A 25,297-nucleotide genomic window follows, 5' to 3' on the forward strand; every position below is an offset into this window, starting at 1 on the left:
CATTCAATCCTTGCCCTCGTGTGTGTGTGTGTGTGTGTGTGTGTGTGTGTGTGTGTGTGTGTGTGTGTGTGTGTGTGTGTGTGTGTGTGTGTGTGTGTGTGTGTGTGTGTGTGTGTGTGTGTGTGTGTGTGTGTGTGTGTGTGTGTGTGTGTGTGTGTGTGTGTGTGTGTGTGTGTTCCAGGTCAGTGTTCGTAACGTGTACATATTCCCCGGCATTCCCTCCCTGCTGGAGAGAGCCTTCCATGGTCTGGAACACCTGTTCGCTGGTTCAGGAACCACCTTTCACACCAGAGAGGTGACAAACGGCAACACACACTGCTTTGATACATACAGTACCATCATCATACACCTGTTTGTTGGTTTTGATTGATCGATTGAATACTTTGATTGAATACTTTATTAGTCAAAATGTAAACGGCACTGAGGTACAGTAAAACAATTGGGCTAAAATAATAACACAAAAAAGTCCGGGGGACATGTTTCCATTGTGGTCCTATGTATTCAATTCACCAACAGAGATTTAGACCTGAGGCCGATTCCAAAAACGCCTTCTAAACCCTGACCTAAGTTTTCTGAAAAAAAACAAACAATTCAGGAAAAAAATTTATGTTTTTATATACTGTACATAACAACCCCAAAAGGGGTTCCCGTCTTGAAAGGTATGAGTTCCCCATTAATACATGTCATCAAGAAATACAAAATTGGTGGTAGGACCCCTCATTTTTATATCTATCTCCACTTCTAGTTTTCTGACAGATGCTTTTTCAGGTCAGTTTTGAAATAAGCCAGTGTTTCACATCGGTTCAGGAACCACCTTTCACACCAGAGAGGTGGCAAACAGCAACATACTGCTTTAACCGCTTAGACTTAAACTATTACACTTAGCTTAACGAATACTCTGTACTTGGTCCACTCCTTTTGGTCCCTCTGCACCACATCTCTTCGCCCCCAAAACAGCCGGCAAGTTGTGAGCTTGTAGACCGGCTATTTTCCACAAAGAGATTTAGTGTAGAAGGAAAACAGGAGGGGGCCAGGTACCCTGGGGTCTGAACGTGTACATTGGTATATGAGGTTTAAGTGGTTCTCAAATTGGGGTCCGAAGATCCCCAGGGGTCCTTGGGGGGGGGGGGGGTTCTCAGCAAATGTGTTAACCCATTAAGACCGGGAACGCATCTGTTTGTAAAAAAAAAATCTTCTTTGGGCTATTCAAAAATAGCAGATCTACAAGCTCATTGCGCGGCACCGAGTGCCGCGCAATGAGCTTGTAGATCTGCTATTTTTGAAAAAATCGTGACAGTTTGTGAAAATCCTTTGAATATATATATCTTTTTTAGAGCGAACATTTTTAACTCAAATCTTTGCTTCAGGGTTTTACAAATGTCTTTTTCATGTCAAGGACTCCCAAATTATATGTAATTGGCCGCGGACCCCCATCTCAAACTATTTTGTAATAGGGACCCCCAGAAGTAAAGATTTGAGTACAAAACGTTCCCCTTAAAAAAAAAATATAATAATAATATTTGCACAAATTTTCACGATTTAAAGAAAATAGCAGATCTACAAGCTCATAGCGCAGCAATCGGTGCTCGATGATAATACAGCATCACAATAATTTTAACCAGTTTATCCATTTATACGTTGCGGCTATTAAAAAATAGCAGATGTACAAGCTCGCAGCGCGTCACAATCTGCTATTTGGAAAAATCTCAAATATGTTTGGAAGATTTTGAATAATTTTGCATCTTCTGGGAGTCTTCTCTTCTGGGAGTCTCTGGCACAAAATATTTTCAGATGGGGGTCCGTGGCCAATGTGGGGGGTCCTTGACATGAACAAGTTTGAGAACCGCTGGTTTAAGGGGGTTTATTTTAAACCTAAACTTTCATCTTTTTGAGGTGTTTTCTTTCTTTCTTTCTTCTTCCTTTTCTCTGGCAGGTATTTGTAGACGCTGACGAGGCAGAAATCGCCCCGGCTCTGACGCGCCTGCAGGCCGGCTGGGGGAAGAAGGTGTCCCTGGGCTCCTACCCGGACTGGATGAGCAACTACCACCGCGTCAGGCTGGTCCTGGACTCAGACAGCCCAGAGGAGGTGGAGCGCGCCCGGGCACAGCTGCTGGAACAGCTGCCTAAAGGCAGCGTGGTCCCTCTGGTCAAAGACCCAGTGACCATCGCCCCAGACGAGGTCTACAGACTGGCTAACAGCGGTGAGGGGGACGACAGTCACCACAATACCAAACACTGTATCAAGTCCTCACGGTTCATTTAAAGGACGAGGACGTTGTAAGGGATATCTCTTTGTTAAAAAAATAAGTGTTAAATAGCTCTATATTCACCATAGTAATCGCAGAAAATAGAAAATAAATGTTCATGTTGGGGTATCAGTTATATCCTCTCAGGAGAGAGAACTCATACAGGATAAACAGCTGACATTGGGAAGTGATGAAACGAGCAGACGACATTGGAACTGGAGCACTATGAATGATCTTTTAGGGGATCTTTCTGGGGCCTATTTAAACATCTCACAGCACCTTTAATTCTGCACAAACGTAGCCAAATGGACCTTAGTTATGGGTCCCTTTTGGTTCCATTTTTTCACTTTCGATACGGCACATTTCATTGTAGCACCACCGGAAACGGAATTATCCGGGTTGCCCGAGTTACAAATCGGTAGATGAACACTGGGGACTTTACGGCTTAGTCTCGTCTGTTGATTACACATTTCGACCGTAAATGGTGGTAAAATAAGGTGTATAAACTATTATATAAAGCACTAAATGATGTGTTCATCATAAGCTATATGAACCCCCATTTATCAAATTGAAACGGATCAATCACTCAGTCCTCGCATCTCACCCTCGTGAGGTAACGGTGGACAAATGACAATCATTTGTCCACCGTTTGGTGGTAGTAGCAAATATTCAAAGGAGAACTCTTCCTATCATTGTGAAGCAGAATTCACCAAGCGTTGGATTGGAAGATTTTCGTTCCCATCCGCCGCCGCTCTAAAGCTTCCGCTGATCCGCCATTATGTCGGTGTTGTTTTTCTCCGCGCTGAACGCTGTTTAAAAGAAACCGCGACTACTGCAAAATGGAATGTCGCCGATTGAAAATGTCTTCTCTGGGCCACTCGCACAGCTACCCTGTGTGTCTACAAACAGTTTAACGCGCGATCTTAAGGTATTTAGCGAGGTCTGTGGCAACGTGAAAAAAACTAAAAATAAATCGCTGGCACTGGTGAGTACATTATGATATTAAACTCTGGCGTGGAATGTGTTAAAGGGAATCGTTAAGGAATCGGACCCAACACGCCACCAAAGAGTCACATATTATAAAGTTTAAAGCTGCAATCCATTCAAACTATGTTGAACATTACAGAAGCACAGCTGTGTGTGGTTGTAGTAGTTGGTCTCCCTGCTCTTCTAGTGAGACATTTAGATGCTGTGGTCGGGTACGACACCTACTGGTTGACAAGTGGAACTGCCTGAAGGTTAAAAATGCAATTTCTCCCCTGAGCAAGCAGGCATGCATGCTCTATTAGCGTTGTGGTGTTCTTATGGTTTAACTAAAACTAACATAATAACCAAAACTAATATTTACGAAACATTCTAATTAACTGGAATAAAAGCAAAAACGAGGCTTTACGGAAAAAAAAATAAAGATAACTAACTGAAACTGAACTAAAACTAACTAAAAGCATAAAGAAAATGTCCTTAGTTTCAGTCTTTGTCATTATTTCATACACAAGCCTAATATTTTGGACGGATATGATATCTTCCAGTATTTTAGCTGCAGCAGAGTGTTAACTCTGTGGTCAGACATTGTCCACAATCTTCAAAAATAGCGAAAAAAAACTAACTGACACTAAAACTAATGAAAACTAAACTAAAACTAAAAGCCTTTTCAGAAACTCTAAACCAGGGGTCTTCAACGGGGGGTCCGGGACCCCGGGGGGTCCTCAGAGTTACTACAGGGGGTCCGCCAAATATTTGTGTGATATGATTTCCTTTTTTTTTACCTTAACCACTTGAACTCTAGCATCCCTGTTTCTGAGGAGAACTTTAGCCAAAAATAGCAGATCTACAAGCTCTCAACGCCTCGCGCTGCGAGGCGTTGTGAGCTTGTAGATCTGCTATTTTTGGCAAAGAGGTTTAGGGGTAGAGGGAAAAAAGAGCAGACCAAGTAAACCAAAAAAAAGGTTAATCTGAAACGCAAATTTATGCAATATAGAGGGGGTCCCTGCTTCATCTCTCTCTGAGCTAGTTGGCCTGAAAGGGTTGAAGACCCTGCTCTAAACTAAACTAGCAAACCCCACTTTGAAAACTCATCCAAACCAAACTGAAAATGAATAAAAAAGTCAAAACGAAACAAGAATAAAAACAATGAAAAGAAATGCCAACCTATAATGACCAGAGGGATCTGGGATCAAATTCCCAGGAAGCACATTTCATTTTACGGATTGCAGCTTTAACATGATCCATCACTAAAGCCATTTATTGGGTCATAAATATTAGATGAATCATTTCGCCCTCCAACAAGCTCTCTGGTCTCCAGGTTATAAGTGGGACATGATCTCTTGTCTCCAGGTTCTCCGCTGGGAGACAAAGTGTCTTCGGCTCTGAGACGATAGAGGAGGCGCTGGACCGTTACTCTACCAGGAGGTGTGTGTCGGATTCAACGGAGGAAGGATTGTACCGCTCTGCTGCACCTCTGCTACGCTGCTCTGAAACGGTGAGGAGAGGAGGAGAGGAGAGGAGAGGAGAGGAGAGGAGAGGAGAGGAGGGGAGGGGAGAGGAGAGGAGAGGGGTGGCTGGAGGAGTGGGAGGGAGAGAGGGGAGGAGAGGAGGAGTAGGATGATCAAACACTATTCATGTGACGAAGGTTATATCTGACGTGAGATCAGTTGAGTTGAGGAGGAGTAGATCATGTCTTGTAGATACACTTGTAGCTGCTGTCTGTCTCCTTTATATCAATCCATCTTTCCTTCTCTCTCTCTCTCTCTGGCATTACTTTGTTCTCTCTCTCTCTCTCTCTCTGTCTCTCTCTCTCTCTCTCTCTCTCTCTCTCTCTCTCTCTCTCTCTCTCTGGCATTACTTTGTTCTCTCTCTCTCTCTCTCTCTCTCTCTCTCTCTCTCTCTCTCTCTCTCTCTCTCTCTCTCTCTCTCTCTCTCTCTCTCTCTCTCTCTCTCTCTCTCTCTCTCTCTCTCTCTCTCTCTCTCTCTCTCTCTCTCTCTCTCTCTCTCTCTCAGGAAGTGTCCAGACAGTAAAGACAAGGTGAAAGCTCTCTACATTCGTGTCGTCTCTCCCTTTCCAGAAATGGAGCGCTTTCTGCAGGACACCATCAACAGGTGACACACACACACACACACGCACGCACACACACACACACACACACACACACACACACACACACACACACACACACACACACACACACACACACACACACACACACACACACACATGAGGGCATTCTAATTTAGAATTTGAATGGAATTTGCATCTGACTCTCACTTGGTGAATTCACATTCATTTAAACTGCTAATGAGGACATCCACACAGAACGCGGATATAACGAGGCGATAAAGCCGCAATTGTTGCTGCTGACAGGTGCCCCCCCCCCCACCCCCCCCCCCCAGCCTGTAGGAGCACGCGCAATGACCAATATCACCCTCCTCCCCGCCCGGGCTCCCCTCCCCCGAACACGGGCCAATTGTGTTCACATAGATGCCCGACAAAACCTCTGTGTTGCTGGGCAGGGACTTGCACTGCACCTGGTCGTCCACTAAAACTATGACGAAAATATTTCGTCGACTACCTTTTTTCACTGACGAAAACTAAATAAAAACTAAATAAAAACTAAGCTATGATGACTAAAACTAAGACTAAATATATTGACAATTCCGTCCACAAATAAAAACTAGACTAAAATGTTAGTGAGGATCTAGTGGAGAAGAGATCCAGTAGAACTAAAAGACAAGTCATTTTATGTTTGGTTGGTTGTGCTCGGGTGTTGCGCTCTGAAAATAGCAGATCTACAAGCTCACAACACGTCGCAGCGTGACGCATTGTTGGCTTGTAGATCGGCTATTTTCAGCATGCAACCAAGTGTACATTACGACGCCATCAAGGCACCGCCAAGATACATTATAGTCGCCTAAATCAACTGTAGATTTAGTCGACTATAATCTTATGATATTTAGTCGACTGAAACTAGACAAAAACTGAAACATTTCAGAATGACTAAAATATGACTACAACTAGATGGAATTTTATTCAAAAGACTATGACTAAAACTACATCAAAATTTGCTGTCCAAATCAACCCTGCACTGCACCTGAGGGGGCAGGCTTTTCAACGCGAATAAAAGCATCAACCGGTGTGAATGAGGCAACAACAGAATGATGTTGATGTGATCACATTCACGCACATTTTTTCTGCATCGTTTATTCGTCACGCTCCCGGTTTGGAACCACTTTTTGAGGATCTCTTCGCCGAAAATAGCCGATCAAAGTGGGTAAGGACCTTTCTCCTCTGAGCGTTCACTCAGCTTTTTAATTAATTTCCTGTGATGTGCAACATCATGACTGTCGTTTCCTGTCCATATGAGTGGCGCCCTGCGTAACTTTCGACCTGTCAGAGTGAAGGGGTTGATGATTGGACGACGTTCGACCTGTCAAACTGAAGGGGTTGATGATTGGATCGGCTCCGCATGAGCCCTCCATCACACACAACCTGTCGTTATTGGGTAGAGGCTGTAGAAGGAACTGTTTTTTTTTTATTATATATTTTTTGCCTCAACTTGAGCCTCAAATTTATATGTACTTGGCCACGGACCCCCATCTGAAAATATGTTGTGCCAGGGCCCCCGCATACAAGATTTGAGCTGTTAAGATATTTTAAAAAATATCTTTAAAATTTCACATTTCTTTCAAGATGTTTGGAAAATAGGCGATCTGCAAGCTCACAACGTGACGCTTTGTGAGCTTATAGATCGCCTATCTTCAAATAGCCAGTTGATTTCGGCGCCAACGCATTTTGCTGGGGACCCCCTGGAACCCTCTCAAGGACCCCTGGACCCCACTTTGAGAACTACTCTCCTAGGTCGGGGGTCTTCAACGTTTTCAGGCCAATGACCCCCTAGCTGAGAGAGAGATGAAGCAGGGACCCCCTCTATGTATAAAATTGTGTTGCGGATTCATCTTCTTTTTTTTTTACTTGGTCTGCTCTTTTTTACCTCTACACCAAACCTCTTTGCCAAAAATAGCAGATCTACAAGCGCACAACGCCTCGCAGCGCGAGGCGTTGTGCGCTTGTAGATCTGCTATTTTTGGCCAAAGTTCTCCTCAGAAAAGGGATGCTAGGGTTCAAAGTGGTTAATGTAAAAAAATATATATATCACACAAAGATTTGGCGGACCCCCTGTAGTAACTCTGAGGACCCCCTAGAGGTCCCGGACCCCCTGTTGAAGACCTCTGTCCTAGGTAGTTTAGCACTTGATCTCAGACTGATACTAAACCCGTCTCCCAGTCACCCCCTCAGTATGATTGACCGACTCGACAACGACAAAATGTAGCTCCTCAGCAGGCTCATAGCAGATCTACAAGCCATCGCTGCAACCAGGTACAAATGGTCCCTGTGTGTCCCAACAGGTACGACCTGGAGCTGATCTCGGTGGAGGGCAGCATTCGCCAGGCGCTGATGGAGGTCCAGGAGAGGAGGCCGGAGCTCCGGGCCGTGCTGATGGGCACCAGGCGTACAGACCCCTACTCACACACACTCACACACATGTGCCCTACGGACCCCGGCTGGCCTGAGTACATGAGAGTCAACCCTCTACTGGTAAGACACGCACACACACGCACACGCACACGCACACACACACGCACACACACACACACACGCACACGCACACGCACACGCACACACACACACACACGTTCCACTGACCCCAGCTGACTTGAATACGAGTGTGTCTTGCTAGCAGGGGTAGACAGATGTAAAGGTCACAACGTGGCCTTTGCATCTTGTTTCATCAACATGCATTATGCATGATTTAGTATTAAAGGCAGGTTTAGGAGCTAGTGTCCACAGCCCTCCTCTAGAGACACATAGTGTGTAGACTCTAGTGTCCACAGCCCTCCTCTAGAGACACAGAGTGTGTAGACTCTAGTGTCCACAGCCCTCCTCTAGAGACACAGAGTGTGTAGACTCTAGTGTCCACAGTCCTCCTCTAGAGACACAGAGTGTGTAGACTCTAGTGTCCACAGTCCTCCTCTAGAGACACAGAGTGTGTAGACTCTAGTGTCCACAGTCCTCCTCTAGAGACACAGAGTGTGTAGACTCTAGTGTCCACAGCCCTCCTCTAGAGACACAGAGTGTGTAGACTCTAGTGTCCACAACCCTCTAGAGACACAGAGTGTGTAGACTCTAGTGTCCACAGGCCTCCTCTAGAGACACAGAGTGTGTAGACTCTAGTGTCCACAGGCCTCCTCTAGAGACACAGAGTGTGTAGACTCTAGTGTCCACAGTCCTCCTCTAGAGACACAGAGTGTGTAGACTCTAGTGTCCACAGTCCTCTAGAGACACAGAGTGTGTAGACTCTAGTGTCCACAGCCCTCTAGAGACACAGAGTGTGTAGACTCTAGTGTCCACAGTCCTCCTCTAGAGACACAGAGTGTGTAGACTCTAGTGTCCACAGTCCTCTAGAGACACAGAGTGTGTAGACTCTAGTGTCCACAGTCCTCTAGAGACACAGAGTGTGTAGACTCTAGTGTCCACAGTCCTCTAGAGACACAGAGTGTGTAGACTCTAGTGTCCACAGTCCTCTAGAGACACAGAGTGTGTAGACTCTAGTGTCCACAGTCCTCTAGAGACACAGAGTGTGTAGACTCTAGTGTCCACAGCCCTCTAGAGACACAGAGTGTGTAGACTCTAGTGTCCACAGTCCTCTAGAGACACAGAGTGTGTAGACTCTAGTGTCCACAGTCCTCTAGAGACACAGAGTGTGTAGACTCTAGTGTCCACAGCCCTCTAGAGACACAGAGTGTGTAGACTCTAGTGTCCACAGTCCTCCTCTAGAGACACAGAGTGTGTAGACTCTAGTGTCCACAGCCCTCTAGAGACACAGAGTGTGTAGACTCTAGTGTCCACAGCCCTCCTCTAGAGACACAGAGTGTGTAGACTCTAGTGTCCACAGTCCTCTAGAGACACAGAGTGTGTAGACTCTAGTGTCCACAGTCCTCTAGAGACACAGAGTGTGTAGACTCTAGTGTCCACAGCCCTCTAGAGACACAGAGTGTGTAGACTCTAGTGTCCACAGTCCTCTAGAGACACAGAGTGTGTAGACTCTAGTGTCCACAGCCCTCTAGAGACACAGAGTGTGTAGACTCTAGTGTCCACAGCCCTCTAGAGACACAGAGTGTGTAGACTCTAGTGTCCACAGTCCTCCTCTAGAGACACAGAGTGTGTAGACTCTAGTGTCCACAGTCCTCTAGAGACACAGAGTGTATAGACTCTAGTGTCCACAGTCCTCTAGAGACACAGAGTGTGTAGACTCTAGTGTCCACAGCCCTCTAGAGACACAGAGTGTGTAGACTCTAGTGTCCACAGTCCTCTAGAGACACAGAGTGTGTAGACTCTAGTGTCCACAGTCCTCCTCTAGAGCAGTGTATATCAACCCTGGCAAACGTCCCAATTTTGGGCCGGGGCTACTGCTGAGGTGTGCCGCGCCGTTTGAAGGAGGTTTGAAAAAAAAAAGATTAAAAAAAAAAACAATAATAATAATCAGGCATGCAAACAGCCCCAAGGTGAAAATGGTGACAACATGCTGTTTTTTTTCGGGTCAGGTGTCACACTATTGCCCTATTTGGATTCAAAACGGCTAGTGGAAGCTGAAAAGCTACAAGTTTGCATGTCTGAATAATGCAAAAACAGAAATATTTGTTTGCATTTGCTTTTTTTCTCCCCCATATATTTTCATGATAAAAAAGTGCGTATCGTATCGAAATCGTATCGAAGTTGTGTGCCCAATATCGTATCGTATCGTTTCGTGAAATGTGAAAATCGGCTATATACCGTATATATCTATATATACGGTATATAGATATACCGTATATATATATATAATTATAGATACCGTATATCTAGGTGTGCCCTGGGATTTTTTGGCCAGGTGTGCCTTGGCACAAAAAAGGTTGATAGACACTGCTCTAGAGACACAGAGTGTGTAGACTCTAGTGTCCACAGTCCTCTAGAGACACAGAGTGTGTAGACTCTAGTGTCCACAGCCCTCCTCTAGAGACACAGAGTGTGTAGACTCTAGTGTCCACAGTCCTCTAGAGACACAGAGTGTGTATACTCTAGTGTCCACAGTCCTCTAGAGACACAGAGTGTGTAGACTCTAGTGTCCACAGTCCTCCTCTAGAGACACAGAGTGTGTAGACTCTAGTGTCCACAGTCCTCCTCTAGAGACACAGAGTGTGTAGACTCTAGTGTCCACAGCCCTCTAGAGACACAGAGTGTGTAGACTCTAGTGTCCACAGCCCTCTAGAGACACAGAGTGTGTAGACTCTAGTGTCCACAGTCCTCTAGAGACACAGAGTGTGTAGACTCTAGTGTCCACAGCCCTCTAGAGACACAGAGTGTGTAGACTCTAGTGTCCACAGCCCTCCTCTAGAGACACAGAGTGTGTAGACTCTAGTGTCCACAGTCCTCTAGAGACACAGAGTGTGTAGACTCTAGTGTCCACAGTCCTCTAGAGACACAGAGTGTGTAGACTCTAGTGTCCACAGCCCTCCTCTAGAGACACAGAGTGTGTAGACTCTAGTGTCCACAGTCCTCCTCTAGAGACACAGAGTGTGTAGACTCTAGTGTCCACAGTCCTCTAGAGACACAGAGTGTGTAGACTCTAGTGTCCACAGTCCTCTAGAGACACAGAGTGTGTAGACTCTAGTGTCCACAGTCCTCCTCTAGAGACACAGAGTGTGTAGACTCTAGTGTCCACAGTCCTCTAGAGACACAGAGTGTGTAGACTCTAGTGTCCACAGTCCTCTAGAGACACAGAGTGTGTAGACTCTAGTGTCCACAGTCCTCTAGAGACACAGAGTGTGTAGACTCTAGTGTCCACAGCCCTCCTCTAGAGACACAGAGTGTGTAGACTCTAGTGTCCACAGCCCTCCTCTAGAGACACAGAGTGTGTAGACTCTAGTGTCCACAGTCCTCTAGAGACACAGAGTGTGTAGACTCTAGTGTCCACAGTCCTCTAGAGACACAGAGTGTGTAGACTCTAGTGTCCACAGCCCTCCTCTAGAGACACAGAGTGTGTAGACTCTAGTGTCCACAGTCCTCCTCTAGAGACACAGAGTGTGTAGACTCTAGTGTCCACAGCCCTCCTCTAGAGACACAGAGTGTGTAGACTCTAGTGTCCACAGTCCTCTAGAGACACAGAGTGTGTAGACTCTAGTGTCCACAGCCCTCCTCTAGAGACACAGAGTGTGTAGACTCTAGTGTCCACAGTCCTCTAGAGACACAGAGTGTGTAGACTCTAGTGTCCACAGCCCTCCTCTAGAGACACAGAGTGTGTAGACTCTAGTGTCCACAGTCCTCCTCTAGAGACACAGAGTGTGTAGACTCTAGTGTCCACAGCCCTCCTCTAGAGACACAGAGTGTGTAGACTCTAGTGTCCACAGTCCTCTAGAGACACAGAGTGTGTAGACTCTAGTGTCCACAGTCCTCTAGAGACACAGAGTGTGTAGACTCTAGTGTCCACAGTCCTCTAGAGACACAGAGTGTGTAGACTCTAGTGTCCACAGTCCTCTAGAGACACAGAGTGTGTAGACTCTAGTGTCCACAGTCTTCTAGAGACACAGAGTGTGTAGACTCTAGTGTCCACAGCCCTCCTCTAGAGACACAGAGTGTGTAGACTCTAGTGTCCACAGCCCTCCTCTAGAGACACAGAGTGTGTAGACTCTAGTGTCCACAGCCCTCCTCTAGAGACACAGAGTGTGTAGACTCTAGTGTCCACAGTCCTCCTCTAGAGACACAGAGTGTGTAGACTCTAGTGTCCACAGTCCTCCTCTAGAGACACAGAGTGTGTAGACTCTAGTGTCCACAGTCCTCTAGAGACACAGAGTGTGTAGACTCTAGTGTCCACAGTCCTCTAGAGACACAGAGTGTGTAGACTCTAGTGTCCACAGTCCTCTAGAGACACAGAGTGTGTAGACTGTAGTGTCCACAGTCCTCCTCTAGAGACACAGAGTGTGTAGACTCTAGTGTCCACAGTCCTCTAGAGACACAGAGTGTGTAGACTCTAGTGTCCACAGTCCTCTAGAGACACAGAGTGTGTAGACTCTAGTGTCCACAGTCCTCTAGAGACACAGAGTGTGTAGACTCTAGTGTCCACAGCCCTCCTCTAGAGACGCATGCTAGCGTGCACGTGTCATGCGTGAACGCGTGCGTACCGTGCCGTACCTTGCGAGTGAAAAAATCACTGGCCACACGCCGTCCTACTCCGTGTGGCCTCCATGACACCAATGGTTGCGAGGCGTTGTGAGCTTGTAGATCAGCTATTTTCACAATTTTATTTATCTGTGGAACCGAGTCAAACTAAATGTAATGCCTCAACTCCTACAATTCCAAGTGCTTATCAGGATGGGGGGCGGGGAGGGGGGTATGATTATTTTTTTGGTGGGGGTCACGGCTTTTAAAGTTTGGGAGCCCTTGTTCTAGACTACGCTAGCTCTTTCAGAGTCACTTACGCCATTAAAAAAAAAGTTTTGTGTGGTTGCTGCTGGGTGTTTGTTTTTCATCCTGCTGACATCCAGCCTCCATCCATCATACTCACAGCCCTGTGATGTGGTTCTGTTCTGGTGAGCGCTGAACAGACTGCTGTTCTAGAACGGCGCCCGTGTTGCGAGCTCCACCGGGCTCTGCATTCATCAATCTTTGTGTTTCCTAAACGAGTCGGACACTTGGTGGAAAACTGACACGTACAATCACGCCTTTCTCTGCGTCATATTTCCAGACACACACATTTCTGTCCTTCTTTCTTTCTTTCTTTCTTTCATTCGACTCTGAACATTTAAGTTAGGTCTCACGAGTTAACCACTTAAACCCTATATGGTTGACCGGAGTCCCTCAGGGCTCTATACTACAGTAGTGTCTTTTCTGTTTTCTGTTATTGTGGGGAAAGCTTTTTCTGAAAATAGCCGATCGACAAGCTCTCACAATATTGATATAATATCAATATCTGAAACTCTGAAACTCTGATTTGATGCTATTAGTTCCAACAGAACACAACATTTTACTCTGGAATGTTCGCGCGTAAACACAGGACAGTAATTTATCGTATAGAATTGTGATTTTATTACATGGCTAATGGTCAAAATGTTAAACCTTGTGGCCACGGCCAGCACCCCCACACACAAATCTCACGCACGCACGCACACACACACACACACACACACACACACACACACACACACACACACACACACACACACACACACACACACACACTTTACAAATTGGCACTGAATATTGAACACACACCTGTTTATACACTGTACCTCACACACACACACACACACACACACACACACACACACACACACACACACACACACACACACACACACACACACACACACACACACACACACACTAGTGCTGCACGATTCTTGCTCAAATGTGAATTTGCGATTTTCCTCCATAAGAATTGAGATCACGATTCTCACACAATTCTCTTGTAAATATAGAAATATTAAGCAAAAAAAAAAAATTGTCATAATTTAAAATCGAGATCGCATAGGTGTCTGAATCGAGATCACGATATTTTTTCGATTAATCGTGCAGCACTAACACACACACACACACACACACACACACACACACACACACACACACACACACACACACACACACAATCACACACACACACCGTCTCATTGTCCACTGTGTGTGTTCTCTGTCCACAGGACTGGTCTTATCACGACATCTGGTCTTTCCTCAGGACGCTCTATGTCCCCTACTGTGTCCTCTATGATAAAGGGTAAGGGTTCTATGTCTCTACTGTGTCCTCTATGATAAAGGGTAAGGGTTCTATGTCTCTACTGTGTCCTCTATGATAAAGGGTAAGGGTTCTATGTCCCTACTGTGTCCTCTATGATAAAGGGTAAGGGTTCTATGTCCCTACTGTGTCCTCTATGATAAAGGGTAAGGGTTCTCTGTCTCTACTGTGTCCTCTATGATAAAGGGTAAGGGTTCTATGTCTCTACTGTGTCCTCTATGATAAAGGGTAAGGGTTCTATGTCTCTACTGTGTCCTCTATGATAAAGGGTAAGGGTTCTCTGTCTCTACTGTGTCCTCTATGATAAAGGGTAAGGGTTCTATGTCTCTACTGTGTCCTCTATGATAAAGGGTAAGGGTTCTATGTCTCTACTGTGTCCTCTATGATAAAGGGTAAGGGTTCTATGTCCCCTACTGTGTCCTCTATGATAAAGGGTAAGGGTTCTATGTCCCCTACTGTGTCCTCTATGATAAAGGGTAAGGACTGGTTCTCATAGTGGGGTCTGGGGACCCCCAGGGGTCATTGAGGGGGTTCCAGGGGGTCCCCAGCAAAATGATTGATAGTTAGGAACCACATTGACTTTAACTCTTGAGAGTGTAATAGACTCCAATAGACCAGTGGTTTTCAACCTTTTTCATGCCCCTAAAGGACCCCTAAATTGATATTCCTTTGGCCGCGGACCCCCCTTTGAAAATGTTTTGTGCCAGGGACCCCCAGAAGCAAAGATATCAGTTCATTTTCGCTTAAAAAAATATAAATATTCAAAGATATGCTCACTTTTTCAAGGTTTATCAAAAATAGCAGATCTACAAGCTCATAGCGCGGCACTCGGTGATTGTGACGCTATTAACTAATTTTGCTGGGGACCCCCTGGTACTCTGACCACTGGTGGTCCCCGGACCACTGGTTGAAAACCACTGCAATAGACGATTTTATATTTTAAAACCGGTTCAATAATCTTTTTCAATATAACGATGAACATAATGAAGTCATTATTATACCCACCTGCTGTTGCTGCTCTCTGGTTGGTCCTGAACCCTGTCCGTCACCCCCGGCAGGTACACCTCATTGGGCAGCATGGACAACACCTGCCGAAACCCCTCCCTCCAGACGGTCGACGGGAGGGGCGTGGCCCGCTACAGGCCCGCCCACCTGCTGGAGAACGAGGAAGAGGAGCGCAACTCTCGTGCCTGAGGATGATGAAGATGATGAAGATGATGATGTTAGGACACTCGACACACTGTTACTTTGCTGCTTATCGGGGGCAGGATGCGCCCACCTAGCCGGACCCCCGCCCTCTCCCTCCCGTCCAAACAGCTATTAGCAGGAAATGGACCAGTTTACTGACAGAACACTATATTAATGTAATTGTAAACTAACCATATTCCACATCTAGAGCTACAGTCTGACGTCTGTGTGTGTGTGTGTGTGTGTGTGTGTGTGTGTGTATATGTTACAGCGAAATTGGAAAACCAGTGAAATTGAAAAAGGAGCACTCGTTTTCATCCCCCCCTCGCTTCCCCCTTTGTTATCGATTCACTTTGATTGCGTTAATCTGTCTTTGTAATCAACACACCTGTTACTAGGCTATTCTGTACAACCAACACTAGAGGGCAATGCAAGCCACACTAGAGCCCCCCCCCACACACACACACACACACACACGCACGCATGCACACTAATTAGAGAGTGTCGTGGATAGTAACCCATGAAAAGATCTATTCTCCCCCTATCGGTTTACAACTCGGACGGCGCTGAGTCGACTAGCAGACCATCGGCCGGTCGGCGCGGGCACTCGCGCCCGGAGGCGCTCGGGCGCGCCTCCTCGGCATCAAGGTCTGCTGAGTCGGCGCGCCTCCGTCATGGACAATAACTATTATCACCGTCTCGCGAGTTAAAAATACAGCGTTACTCTGCTCAGTTTGGCTAACTGCTTCATTATCCAACCTGTCATAGAATATTTCTCTCATATTATCCATTTTATTTTCTGCGCTCCTCCGCCTCGCATCAAAGCCCCGCCTCGTGCCAAAGCCCCGCGCCTAAAAACGAGCATACCTTTCCAATTTCCCAACGAATGCCAATTTCTCTGTAACATATACATGTGAGTCAGTGTAATTGTGTGTGTGTGTGTGTGTACGTGTGTGTGTGTGTACGTGTGTGTGTACGCGCGCGTATGTAATCACTCTAAAGCTAGTATCTCTGTGATTTTCAATAAAACATTCAGTTGTCTCTCCCAGCTGTTTGTTCATGGAAGCTCAGCTCTCCTACAGTCGGCCTCTCCTCCAACCGTCTGAATCTCAGGTTTCTCGCAGCTCTCCTTCTGTCCGTCTCCCCTACGTCTAATAAATGGTACGCGCAGCATCAATTGTTACGGATGTCCTTGTCTCGAGTTCAAACCTACAAGCATCTGTATGGGGGAGGGGGGGGGGGGGCGGCTACCAAGGGTGAGAGAAGATAGCACAGCCAGGACAATGGGGCCAGGACCCAGTTGCACCACTTCACACTAAGTTCAAACTTAGCCTAGTTATATAATGTAGCTTAAATGGCTTTTTAAAAAAAACGTTTAGTCCAGGAAAGTATCTGTGTAATCTTTTGATTTATTTGGCTATTTTTAGATTTTTTTTTGAAAATTTGTGCAAATCTTTAAATATATATTTATACTTTAAAAAAAAAAACATTTGTAACATATTTTTCTTCCAGGGACCCCCAGAAGCAAAGATTTGAGTTATATATATATATCTATTCAAAGATTTGCACACATTTTCACGATTTTTCAAAAAATAGCAGATTTACAAGCTCAGAGTGCCGCGCTATGAGCTTGTAGATCTGCTGTTTTTGAATAGCCGAAGACATCTAAAAATGACACAGACGCGTCCCCGGATTGAGTGGGTTAAGCTATATAACTAGGCTAAGTTTGAACTTCAGTGTGAGGCGGTGCAACTGGCTCAGCCTGGTCACTACTCTGCCACAGACACCGGGAGCTCCCTGTCAGAAAGCTTGTGCTATGGGAGCCAACACACGGGTATCGATCACGAGGGCGTCCCACGCCTACCCACGTGGACGTACTAAAGAGAGACGCGTGGGGAGGAAAGTACCGGTGAGCTGGTCAGACGTATGGAGATGGAGACGCTGCTGGAGGGTAGCCTGGGACCAGACCAATCTGCCAGTGCAAAAAAAAAAAAAAATGCCCTCTGTGATTTAGGTCTGGCACCGCTCCATTGTGAATTAATTTCCTGCTCCAGAAGTCTGGGGTAACCAATCAGGGCCCGGTATTCAAATATGGGAGACTGTGATTGGTAGTTGGTTGTACTGTAGGTCTAACCAATTGCGTCCAGAGCCATTGTTTTGGTCCCGCCCCCTTGGGAAAAAAACGTCCTCGTAGAAGCACCAGACTCATATCCACGCAGTGATATAGTCTGTCTATAGATACACAGTGATATAGTCTGTCTATAGATACACAGTGATATAGTCTGTCTATAGATACACAGTGATATAGTCTGTCTACACAGTGATATAGTCTGTCTATAGATACACAGTGATATAGTCTGTCTACACAGTGATATAGTCTGTCTATAGATACACAGTGATATAGTCTGTCTACACAGTGATATAGTCTGTCTATAGATACACAGTGATATAGTCTGTCTACACAGTGATATAGTCTGTCTATAGATACACAGTGATATAGTCTGTCTATAGATACACAGTGATATAGTCTGACTACACAGTGATATAGTCTGTCTACACAGTGATATAGTCTGGCTACACAGTGATATAGTCTGGCTACACAGTGATATAGTCTGGCTACACAGTGATATAGTCTGGCTACACAGTGATATAGTCTGGCTACACAGTGATATAGTCTGACTACACAGTGATATAGTCTGCACAGTGATATAGTCTGGCTACACCGTGATATAGTCTGGCTACACCGTGATATAGTCTGCACAGTGATATAGTCTGGCTACACCGTGATATAGTCTGGCTACACCGTGATATAGTCTGGCTACACAGTGATATAGTCTGGCTACACAGTGATATAGTCTGACTACACAGTGATATAGTCTGCACAGTGATATAGTCTGGCTACACCGTGATATAGTCTGGCTACACCGTGATATAGTCTGCACAGTGATATAGTCTGGCTACACCGTGATATAGTCTGGCTACACCGTGATATAGTCTGGCTACACAGTGATATAGACTGGCTACACAGTGATATAGTCTGGCTACACAGTGATATAGACTGGCTACACAGTGATATAGTCTGGCTACACAGTGATATAGTCTGGCTACACAGTGATATAGTCTGGCTACACAGTGATACAGTCTGGCTACACAGTGATATAGTCTGACTACACAGTGATATAGTCTGGCTACACAGTGATATAGTCTGGCTACACAGTGATATAGTCTGGCTACACAGTGATATAGTCTGGCTACACAGTGATATAGTCTGGCTACACAGTGATACAGTCTGGCTACACAGTGATATAGTCTGACTACACAGTGATATAGTCTGGCTACACAGTGATATAGTCTGGCTACACAGTGATATAGTCTGGCTACACAGTGATATAGTCTGACTACACAGTGATATAGTCTGACTACACAGTGATATAGTCTGGCTACACAGTGATATAGTCTGGCTACACAGTGATATAGTCTGGCTACACAGTGATATAGTCTGACTACACAGTGATATAGTCTGACTACACAGTGATATAGTCTGGCTACACAGTGATATAGTCTGGCTACACAGTGATATAGTCTGGCTACACAGTGATAAAGTCTGGCTACACAGTGATATAGTCTGGCTACACCGTGATATAGTCTGGCTACACAGTGATATAGTCTGGATACACAGTGATATAGTCTGGATACACAGTGATATAGTCTGGCTACGCGAGGCTAGCTGGAGGGCTCGTCTGAGGACGACCGAGAGGGAGAGCTCAAATACTGCAGATTGTTGTATTTGACACTTTTAGCATTCACTTTGGTTTACAATTACAACTACTATTCTACACAGTAGTACACGACAGATTCAGATAACCACTGGATATTATCACTGTCGGGCTGAAACCTATTATCTCCATATTTTAACTGTGTTTTTTTGTTAATTAACGCCCGACAGAGACGATACAATACAAACATATGAACTATCAATGTTCACTGAAAACACGGTATAGAGAACATATAAACTATAAATGTTCATTGAAAACACGGTATAGAGAACATATAAACTATCAATGTTCACTGAAAACACGGTACAGAGAACATATAAACTATAAATGCTCATAGAAAACACAGTATAGAGAACATATAAACTATCAATGTTCACTGAAAACACGGTATAGAGAACATATAAACTATCAATGTTCACTGAAAACACGGTACAGAGAACATATAAACTATAAATGTTCATTGAAAACACGGTATAGAGAACATATAAACTATCAATGTTCACTGAAAACACGGTATAGAGAACATATAAACTATCAATGTTCACTGAAAACACGGTATAGAGAACATATAAACTATCAATGTTCACTGAAAACACGGTATAGAGAACATATAAACTATAAATGCTCATAGAAAACACAGTACAGAGAACATATAAACTATAAATGTTCACTGAAAACACGGTACAGAGAACATATAAACTATAAATGCTCATAGAAAACACAGTATAGAGAACATAATAAACTAAATGCTCATAGAACAGTGAACAGTGATGATGATAGTGGAGGCTGATCAAGTTCCAGTGCCGTGCATTAACATACATTATCTGGTGTAGTTCCCGTTTCCCGCCTCAAGGGGCCAGTGTCCTCACATTTTTCCATAACCACGGCGAGATTACAATAAATTACCTTCTCCGTTTTCAGACCATGATTGAATTGAGCAGCATCGATCCCCCCTCTACTTCTCTCTCTCTCCATCTCTCTCTCCCTCCCTCCCTCCCTCCCTCTCTCTGTCTCTCTCCATCTCTCTGTCTGGAGATTATAGTTAACGCCGTCGCACCGTAGATCGATTTGGCCCCGATCTAATAAAGCGGGTCGCCTACGAGACCAAGACGGCCACACACACACACACACACACACACACACACACACACACACACACACACACACACACACACACACACAGCGGCATCTACAATTACCGTCTCAACCCCTCATCTCCGCTCCATCTAACCGCCGGCCCCTAGTTGTTAGGGCTCACTTGATTTGTTATTAATAGCACCAATAAAAGGAGCGATATAAAGAGGCCTTCATAGTAATTACAATATATAAGATATAATATGATGGCGTGTCTGAAATAGAGGGACAAAAACAGACCGTGGACTCTGGAATTATGCTATATGTAGGTCTGGTTCTCACATCATCTAAATGCTATATTTAATAATTATGGTTGTTATGGTTTTCATTGTTTTGATGTTCCAGTATCTATTACAGATGCACAGAGAGGTCTAATATAATGGTCAGATTACAGTCCAGGGTAGGGTGACCGTATTCTCAAAAACCCAAACCAGGACCCAGAATGACTTCAATCTGAAAAACAATCTACAAGCTCACAACGTGTCGAGTTGTGAGCTTGTGAGCTAGTACAGTACATCTGCTATTTTCACTACTTTTGACCATTTGCATTTTGTGTTAGAATTATTTCAGCACATAGCACACCCTAGGCCAGGACTGCACCTTTCAACAGAACATGAGCAATCCATCCAAGATGCTCCAATCCATCCAAGATGCTCCAATCCATCCAAGATGCTCCAATCCATCCAAGATGCTCCAATCCATCCAAGATGCTCCCCATGTTCTAATCCGGTGGTTTTCAACCCTTTTCATATCAGGGTCCATTATGTATTCGGCATTTGAGCCACGGAACCACCGTTTGATGACATTTAGCCTCTCAGACCCCAAGACTTGTTGTCTTGGATACGATTTTGTCCACAATTCCATGCTGTATCGATGTTGGTAGCAATAGGAGAGATAACAGGCACACATTGATCAAAATAACAATTCTTTAATTAAGTAATGCAGATGTTTAACAATAATTTAACTCTTTAGAGCATAAAATGAAACCAAATGGACCCGTAAGGGTCCATTTGGTTTCATTTTACGCTCTCAGGAGTTAAAGATCTATATAAGGGTCCATTTGGTTACCAACTCTCCATCATTTAGCTGGGGACCACCTGGAACCCCCTCAAGGACCACTGGTGGTTGGTCCCCGGACCACTGTTTGAGAACCACTGTTCTAATCAATTAGCTAACAGGATTAACAGGCACCTCCTCAATCAGATCTTCAGCACCAATCACCCAACTACACATCTATAGAGCATCGCAGTTCCCGCCCACTTCCTGGTTTTTCGTGGTGCCGGAAGGAAAAGCTCAATGCATTTTTCCCATTGACATTTCCAAAAATATTTATATAAATTAATTTAAGCCTCGAATCAAGCCATCCAGGGTCCTGGTGAATCATGACCATAAAACGTTTGATTCTGTGAAAAAACTTTTTTGAAAACGGCAAAACAGAGGGTATTTATTAAATATAGTATATCATATCATTAAATATAAAATAAAAAAAATCACAGAAAAAAACGTTTTATGGTCATGATTCACCAGGACCCTGGATGGCTTGATTCTAGGCTTAAATTAATTAATTGATTTTTGGAAATGTCAATGGGAAAAATGCATTGAGCTTTTCCTTCCGGCACCACGAAAAACCAGGAAGTGGGCGGGAACTGCGATGCTCTATAGGCTTCAACAGACCACTCCCCCAACAGCATCTTCTTGTGCAGGTAGACAAAAATATGGTTTCTGTCGGGTGGAAACCTCATATGTATCCAAAACTGTTACTTTTCAGGATTCAAATAAAAAAATATATATCAAAAGTAGCAGATCTACAAGCTCGAGCTTGTAGATCTGCTACTTTTGATGCTTTTGTGTGGCGCTTGTATGATCAAGTAGGGCGTTAATTTACTAAAAAACACAAAAAGTTAGAAAATGGAGATAAGAGGTGTCTGCCCGACAGCAACGACATATTAAAGAGATTCCAGGCACAATAGAATGTGCACCTTCTGTGTAACTGGGAATCTAAAAGTTAAGAAAAGCATAACATGCATTTCACTATGAATGTGTACTGCTGAACATGTGTCTGTAAGAGGCTGCTCTGTGAGTGTGACACACTGTAGAACCGCTCTACATAATGACTATTACAAACAACCAACATCATGGACTGGAGGAACCAAATCCACGTGTGCTCCGAGCGGATCAAATAACACGCCCATGGAGCTTTAAGAATCACATTAAGAGTCTCTCTCTGGCTCTGGTTAAATGGACCTTATTGGCATGTAAGCTGAGAACTATGTTGTCAAAGCATCCAGATAAAAGATCAATATTTTCTTCACACTGAATGCCTTTTTATCCTGTGTGCACGTGTGTGTGTGTGTGTGTGTGTGTGTGTGTGTGTGTGTGTGTGTGTGTGTGTGTGTGTGTGTGTGTGTGTGTGTGTGTGTGTGTGTGTGTGTGTGTGTGTGTGTGTGTGTGTGTGTGTGTGTGTGTGTGTGTGTGTGTGTGTGTGTGTGTACTTGTATTGCTATACTTGTGAGCGTCAAATATCTCCACACGTGGAATTTGAGAAGTAGACATTGTGTGAGCAAGAAAAAATATATAGTTTTATAGTTAGGCTTACAATTAGGGAAAGATGTGGTTATGGAAAACATTAAACAGTTAGAGGTTAGGTTCAGGGGTTGAGGATAGAGTTATGTCTGATTTATAGGTATTTGAACGCCTGTACCGTGCACCGAAAACGCCTCACAACGCGTGTGAGCTTGCAGATCGGCATTTTTCTTTTGGCATTCATAACATCGTTCACATGTTGATGTCCCTACAAGTATAGTAATACAAACGTGTGTGTGTGTGTGTGTGTGTGTGTGTGTGTGTGTGTGTGTGTGTGTGTGTGTGTGTGTGTGTGTGTGTGTGTGTGTGTGTGTGTGTGTGTGTGTGTGTGTGTGTGTGTAGGGTCTGGCGTGCTGAACCACACAGTAACAGTCTATCAGGCCTCTGGATACGTTGTCAACAGCAGGGCACACGAGTCGGAGCACAGTGATCAATAATATTCATTTCATCCTCGACACATCATGGAACATGAGCGGGTATTTTCTCTAAATGCTCTTACAATATCTCTAAACTATGCTATAAGGTGGAAAGTGGGTCGGGGAAAAAGCTATACCTATCAAAGCATCTGTACGGAGTTTTTTAATAGGGATCCACGGACCACGATATTGACATTTTGGCCGATATCCGATAACCGATTAATTGCATGGTCAAGTCGATTGATATAGATACCGATACTGATAAACGTTTCCAGTAGGGTTTACACCTGTTACATAGTAAGTGTGATTCTGGGTCCAGAATCCAGATGCAGACGCAAAAACTGTGAATTATTTTTACCTGATTTATTAGGCCTGCTGATGCACACAGTTCAACTAAATGTAGTAAATATTAGGGGTGCAACGATTCAAGGTGTTAAGTGTCTTACTCAAGGACACATCATCTCTATTTTTTTCCTATTATGATACACTCAGCTTTAATTGAATCACTTAAGCCCTATATACTTCAGTATAACAGTGAAAATAGTACAACATCAAAATGATTGAAAAACAACAACAACCTATAATTAGGTTAAAAGTGGTTGAGTGTGGGAGTAAAAACAAAACAAATAAGACACTTAGGGCTGCCATTGTCCTTCAAGGGTCCAGTTTTATTAGAATATTTTGTTTTGTTGTTCTTACTGTGCAGTTAACATGCAGAAATGTCGGTTTTAAACGGACATTTCTAATAGAACAACTTCACATCGCTGGAGTCCTATACGCAAACACGACTTCACACGCTGCCGAGTGAAGTAACAAAGAAAAAAAAACTGCAGCCAGAAGAAGACTCGCCTCGCATCGGCGAACGTGATCGTTTTCCACCAAAAGGAGAGACGAGCTCCGCTCCGCTCCCTAATCCAATCCCGGGGCCGGTCCCCGCCGTGTAAGACGAGACGTGAAGCAGCATGAGACAGCAATTCAGCCCCGGTTGTCCTCGCGGGGGACGCTTTAGCGCCGAGGATGAATAGACGCTCAGATGTCAGAAATCATCAGGAGAGAAGAGAGACCTTTTGAGTTCTATGCAAATTACCAGCTCCCATCTGCATGTAAAGGCAACCAGGCAGAACCGGGGAAATGGGATGTTCGCTATCAAAGTGTCACACGTTAATAGTGGATGAAAGTGAGCGAGGGAAGAGAGAGAGAGAGAGAGAGAGAGAGAGAGAAGGGGGAAGGGGGGGGGGGGGTGTTTGGGGTGTGACTGAGTGAGGTGTGGAAGAACTCTCTGCTTTTCACATCAAGGCCGTCTCATATCATCGGTGTCGGGCAAAAAGCTTGTATCTCCGTAATTTCAACATGTTGTGTTTTTCTCGTAGATGAATGCCCCACTTTGACTACTTAAAAATAAAGGGAAAGTAGTTACTTATGTCTCTGGGTCTTTATACATATTGAACCCAAAGTATTACGATATTGTGACTAAATAACTACCCTCAATCCATTGGGAAACAGGTTATTTTTCTCACCCCTCCCATCTCCGGAAAAGTAACGTTTTTTGGGGACATACGAGCTTTTTCCGCCTCGACGGCAGCGACGACATAATCCCGGGGTTTGTCACAGAGCTCTGCCGTTCAGAAACACAAAACCTTCCAGACCACCTGCTCATGTGTGAACGCTCCGGGGCGGGGTGGGTGGGGTGGGGGGGGGGTGGGTTCACAGAGATGCTTTCACACACAGCTGGCTGCCTTTTATTGTTGAAGGACCCGCGGGGCGGCGGAGTCTAAAGCACCGTGCCACAAACTAATGATACATTTCACCTCGGCGGGAGTTCATTTGTAACCCCTCGGCAGCACACGTTGAGTCTGTATTTATCCTGACAGAGCTTGAGCAACATCTAACGGCACGCGCACGCATGAGTGCGCACGCGCACACACACACACACACACACACACACACACACACACACACACACACACACACACACACACACACACACACACACACACACACACACACACACTTGTATTACTATACTTGTAAGGATATTATCAACATTTTAGGACAGTGTTGAAAATTGCAGACAACAGCTGAGAAATTGCTGAATAAATTGTAGATATATGAACTCACAATGTGTCGCAGATTGGCTA

General features: G+C 44.7%; 1 protein-coding gene across 1 annotated transcript in view; it reads left to right on the forward strand.

Annotated features, from left to right (window-relative positions):
• flad1 (flavin adenine dinucleotide synthetase 1) overlaps window positions 1-16,295 on the forward strand; it is a 28,766-nt gene extending 12,471 nt beyond the window's left edge. The window contains 10 exon segments of the mRNA XM_080426372.1: window positions 182-295; window positions 1,934-2,201; window positions 4,581-4,613; window positions 4,616-4,642; window positions 4,645-4,677; window positions 4,680-4,725; window positions 5,244-5,342; window positions 7,647-7,836; window positions 13,971-14,044; window positions 15,121-16,295. Of these exon segments, the coding sequence (XP_080282498.1) occupies window positions 182-295; window positions 1,934-2,201; window positions 4,581-4,613; window positions 4,616-4,642; window positions 4,645-4,677; window positions 4,680-4,725; window positions 5,244-5,342; window positions 7,647-7,836; window positions 13,971-14,044; window positions 15,121-15,256 (1,020 nt within the window). The 3' untranslated portion in view covers window positions 15,257-16,295.
• The last annotated feature ends 9,002 nt before the right edge of the window (window positions 16,296-25,297 follow it).

This window comes from Gymnoscopelus braueri, assembly GCF_963280865.1.
Source record: "Gymnoscopelus braueri genome assembly, chromosome: 4".
NCBI lineage: Eukaryota > Metazoa > Chordata > Actinopteri > Myctophiformes > Myctophidae > Gymnoscopelus > Gymnoscopelus braueri.